The 4,637-nt window shown below is 49.0% G+C and overlaps 1 protein-coding gene across 4 annotated transcripts in view; it reads right to left on the reverse strand.

Moving 5' to 3' along the window:
* The window catches only part of Nub1 (negative regulator of ubiquitin like proteins 1), a 30,437-nt gene extending 26,264 nt beyond the window's left edge, over window positions 1–4,173 (reverse strand). Inside the window, exons 1-2 of one of the 4 annotated variants that reach the window (XM_023712837.1) lie at window positions 4,077–4,173; window positions 114–244 (exon numbers count right to left, since the gene is read on the reverse strand). In XM_023712837.1, coding sequence (XP_023568605.1) covers window positions 114–244; window positions 4,077–4,158 — 213 coding nt within the window. In that variant the 5' untranslated portion in view covers window positions 4,159–4,173. The other 3 variants (XM_023712838.1, XM_023712840.1, XM_023712839.1) reach the window with 3 other exon arrangements.
* Between the last annotated feature and the right edge of the window lie 464 nt (window positions 4,174–4,637).

Genomic DNA, 4,637 nt, shown 5'->3' on the forward strand with positions numbered 1-4,637 from the left:
TTTTGGCGGTACCAGGGATTGAACTCAGGACCTTGTGCTTGCCAGGCAAGTGCTTATTCTACTGAGCTATCTCCCCAGCCCACATATATCTTAAAAGGAAAAAAAAACAAAACCTTTAATGCCAAGCCAACTTCTTTATTTTCATCTGTATATGGAGGCTTCCAAAGTTGAATCTTGTCTTCCCTTAAAAACTGGGTCAGTTTTGCTTGAAGATATTTCCTTTGTGCCATCCTTGAAAACAAAACTGTGTATCAGTAAAGCCCCCAATGACATCGTAAGCCATTTTATAACTTACCTCACAGAAGGAATCACAGCAATCAGAGATCCCTTCTACCCGGTTAAATTACTAGTTTCAATTAGCTTTAGCTTTTTCTAAAAATATACACTTAAGTAATATATAATATGTTCACTGATTTACATTCTGTCAATATAAAATACTTCACAGGATGGGGAGATGGCTCAGTAGAATAAGCGTTTGCCCGGCAAGTGCAAGATCCTGAGTTCAATCCCTGGTACCGCAAATAAATAAAATTAAAAAAAAAAAAAATTCACAGTCTCAGCAATGGCAGACCTAGAGAGATCCAGCCATGCCCGAGACATCAGATCGCATGTGAAGCGTCTTTTTGGCAGCTTCTCCACACTCCCAAGCCCTCCAGTAAAGCGATTTGGTCTCCCCCCGAAAAAAAATTCAAAGTTGCTATACATAGCAAGAAAAATTACACTCTTCTATTTCTTACCCTATTAATTTGGTTGGGGGTGATTGGTTGTTTTTTGAGACAGGGTCTCACTGTGTAGTCCTGGCTGGCCTTCAACTCTCAACAATCCTGCCTCAGCCTCCCAAGTGCGTGATTATCATGTGCACCACACACCCCAACCCTACTATTTTGTAATTTAAGGGGAACAATGAATCCTTACAAAAGTGAATCTCTTTAAGCAACTCAACATAGAGCTTGTACATTTCTCCTATAGTTCAGTTAATTTAACACAAAAAAAAGCAAACTACTTTAATCAAATATAAAGAAAACTTGAACTGTAAATTGGCAATAGAAATATTCTTTATAGCAGAATGTATTAAAAAGCTAGAAAAGTTTAAGGGCCAGTGAGACAGCTCAGAGGACTAAGTGACTGCTTTAGGCAAGCGCAGAGACTAGGGTTTGATCCCTGGCACCACATGCAGCGCTAGCCTGTACTCCTATCCCTGGGGAAGCGGAGAACAGGAGGACCACTGCAAGTCCAAGCTTTGTAATAAGACCCTTGTATCAAACACATTAAAAAAAAAAAAAAAAAAAAAAAAAAAGCTCTTTCCAGCCAGTGCTGAGCAATGGGCATCTCTCGAGACAACTGGCACAAGCGCCGCAAGACCGGGGGCAAAAGAAAGCCTTATCACAAGAAGTGGAAGTATGAGTTGGGGCACCCTGCTGCCAACACCAAGATTGGCGCCTGCTGCATACACACAGTCCAAGTTCAGTGAGGCAAAAAGAAGTACCGAGCCCTGTGGCTAGATGTGGGAAACTTTCTGGGGCTCTGAGTGTTGTTCTCAAAAAACAAGGATGGGGCTGGTGAGATGGCTCAGTGGTCTAAAGCACCTACTCAGAACAAGCTTAGCAAAGCACGGGACCGCGGTTCAATCCCCCAGCACCACATGCCAGCCAGCCCGCCCCCTGGTGGGCTGAGCTGGCCACACACACACACACACACACAAATAAATAAATAAAATTAAAAAAAAAAGTTTGAATGAGAACACAGCAGCCCATCTATCTACACTGATCCAGCTCTGACTGGCTGCCACTTTACATCTGGGAAAAGCCAGCCCTAAATTTGTAAAAAGATATGGCAGAGGTCAGAAAATTAGGACATGCGCCATAACTTGCATTTTTTTTTTATTTTATTTTTTTTTTGGCAGAACCGGGGATTGAATGTGCCATAACTCGAAGCTCAGCCTTCGTACTGTGGCGCTGCGCTCCACACTGTGTCGCCCCCATCCTGGCCACTCTCTCCCCCAGAGCCACAGGGGAGCTGCCCAAAAGAGTCCTGCACTAGCAGTCATTCAGAGGGGTGTGAGGCTGCTAGGAGACAGGTGGCAGGCACAGGGCGCTGCTTTACGATCTGCCAAATCACACAAATAGCAAGAAAAGCAAAATGTTGATAACCTGCGCATGATCATGGTCACAAGTCCTAGAGCAAACATACCAACTGATAGCATCCAGATAAGGAACGTTGTTCCTGTTCTTACCCACCTGAACCCAATTCGCCTGCTCTTTAAAGCTAGTGCCTTTATTATAGACAGCTAAGCTGGGTAGAACTATAGCAAGTAGTCAGACAAGGCTGGCCACTGCAGGGAGCCAGTGCACAAGCTGAAAACACATCAAAACTGTGGCTACAGACGCCTCGGAGAAGTATCAAAGCCATAGGCTAGATTCACAGGCTTCCCTGGGGGATAAAAGGGAGTTAGAGCTTAACTGTATCACCCTTTTGAGATTTCCCATTATCTCATTCGGGTCAGTCACTAACACTACAGATTATCAATCATGACTAACGATGTCACTCACATGCCCTTGCTACCAATGGATCAATATTGCCTAGGTGCTTACACTTGCAATCTTACTGGTTAATCATAATTTTGACCTACCTTGTACCTGCCTCAAAATTTTGCTCTATAAAGCTTTCTTTGAGAAATAAGCTCAAAAAAAAAAAAAAAAAAATAGAGAAGTAGGCTCACTGGCAGCCCATTCAGGGCCCCTCCTGTCTCTTTGGAGCTATTCCTACTCCACATTCCTTTCTTCCGATAAAATCTCCTACTATTAAACTCTGTGGTTCCCTAGAATTCGGTTCTTCAACTTCAAGGAACATGAACTTGGCATATCTGATATCCAGCATTTAGCCTATATCAGCTTCAGTAACCAGGCGTGGTGGCGTCACCACCTGTAACCCCAGGACGCAGGAGGCTGAGGCAGGAGGCTTGCTGTGAGTTCGAGACCAGCCCGGGCTACAAAGTGAGCTCAAGACCAACCTGAACAACATCGTGCGACCCTGTCTCAAAGAGAAAAAAAAAAAAAAAAAAAATGAAATAAAGTTGCAAACTATTTTATGAGAGTTTGTCGGAGAGATAAATCAGAACATGGAGGAGAAAAGGGAAGAAGGAATAAACACAACCAGGGAGGGTGCTGAGCACATTCTGGGTGCGCCAAGAAAAAACTCTTAACAGCACTAACAAAGCTGTTTTTCACGGCAAAGCAGACCAGAACTTTATGAACATCGGTTTCTCAAACACAAGTAACTTTACACCACTTTACGTACAACTCATCAACCTTCGGAAGTCGAGTGAGAAATCGCAGGACGTCACAAGCCCAGCCTGCGCTGCACACTCCCAGGGTGCAAAAGAGCAGCCACGGGGTCCACGCCAGGTGCAAGACATGCTTAATAACCCAACTCCTTAACCGGGCGTGGCGGCACGCACCCGTGACTCCCGCACTCGGGAGACCGCGGCGGCGAGGACCCAGGCCAGCCTGGGCTACACGGCGCAGGGCGCTCCAGGCTGGCCTGAACCGTGGAGTGACGCGCTCTCAAAAAAGTGACTGCCCTGCAACCAACAAAACTTCAATTATCGACAAGAGAACATGGCATACAGCGCGTTAATCAAGTTCTCATAAAGTTTAACAAATCCAGCTTTCGGTTTTCACCGGAAAGCTAACTTTCGCCCAAACGCGGTTTCACTTTCGTAATTAACGAACCAACCTACTTCGAACCGGAGCGCCGCCCGACACACGCAGACACACCCCGGCACCCCAATACGTTACGCTGTCACTGGAAGCGCAGCGCGAGGGCCGTGCGGGAAGACGCGCGCCGGAGGGGAGGCTCCGGCGCAGACCAGCTGTTTTCCGCGCAGCCTTCCGGTTCCCACTGCGGAGGCGTCGCCCTCGGACGAGCTAACTGACGCCCCACCGCGGGGCGCTGCCGGTCTCGCCGCCCGGGCGAGCCCGCGGGCCGCCACAACTCCCCAGCCGCCGCCCCGCCCGGAGGAGGCGACTGGAGGAGCCCGGACCTGCGACCTGGGTCGTCGCGTCGCCGCCCCTCACCTGCGCAACCGCCCCGGCCGCCTCTGCGTCCGCGGCGACCGGCTGAGTGCCCGGATGCGGCCGGGCCGCCGTTTGTTTTCATTCCGGGTGAACCGGCCCCGCCCCCGCGCCCGCCTAGCGGTGCAGCCCAGAGGAGGCCTGGGGGCGGGGCTTCAGGTCGGGCTAGGGGCGGGGCCAGAGGCCAGGCGGGGGCAGGTCGGGTGGTGGGCGGGGCTAGCGCGGGCGCGGGCGGGGCGCCGCAAAGACCCGTAGGGACTAGGTAAAGAATGCAAACGTCTGAGGCAGGGTCAAGGACCAGGGCGGGGCGGTCTGTGGGCGGGGTTATCTACTAGGGGCGGAGCTAAAGTGAAGTGGGAGGATTTAATTAGGCGGGGAGAAATTAGGGAGGATTAAAATGGGGCGATTTATGGGATGATAGTCCAAGCCAGGAAAGGTTTCTAGAGTCATTATAAGGTCTTTGTTCAATAAGTACTCAGACAAGGGTCTGCTCTCTAGAATCTATAAAGAACTAAAAAACACCAGGGCCCCAAAATTTAAAGACCCAATCCAGAAATGGGCATC

This window comes from Octodon degus, unplaced genomic scaffold, assembly GCF_000260255.1.
Source record: "Octodon degus isolate 3935 unplaced genomic scaffold, OctDeg1.0 scaffold00027, whole genome shotgun sequence".
Classification (NCBI taxonomy): Eukaryota; Metazoa; Chordata; class Mammalia; order Rodentia; family Octodontidae; genus Octodon; species Octodon degus.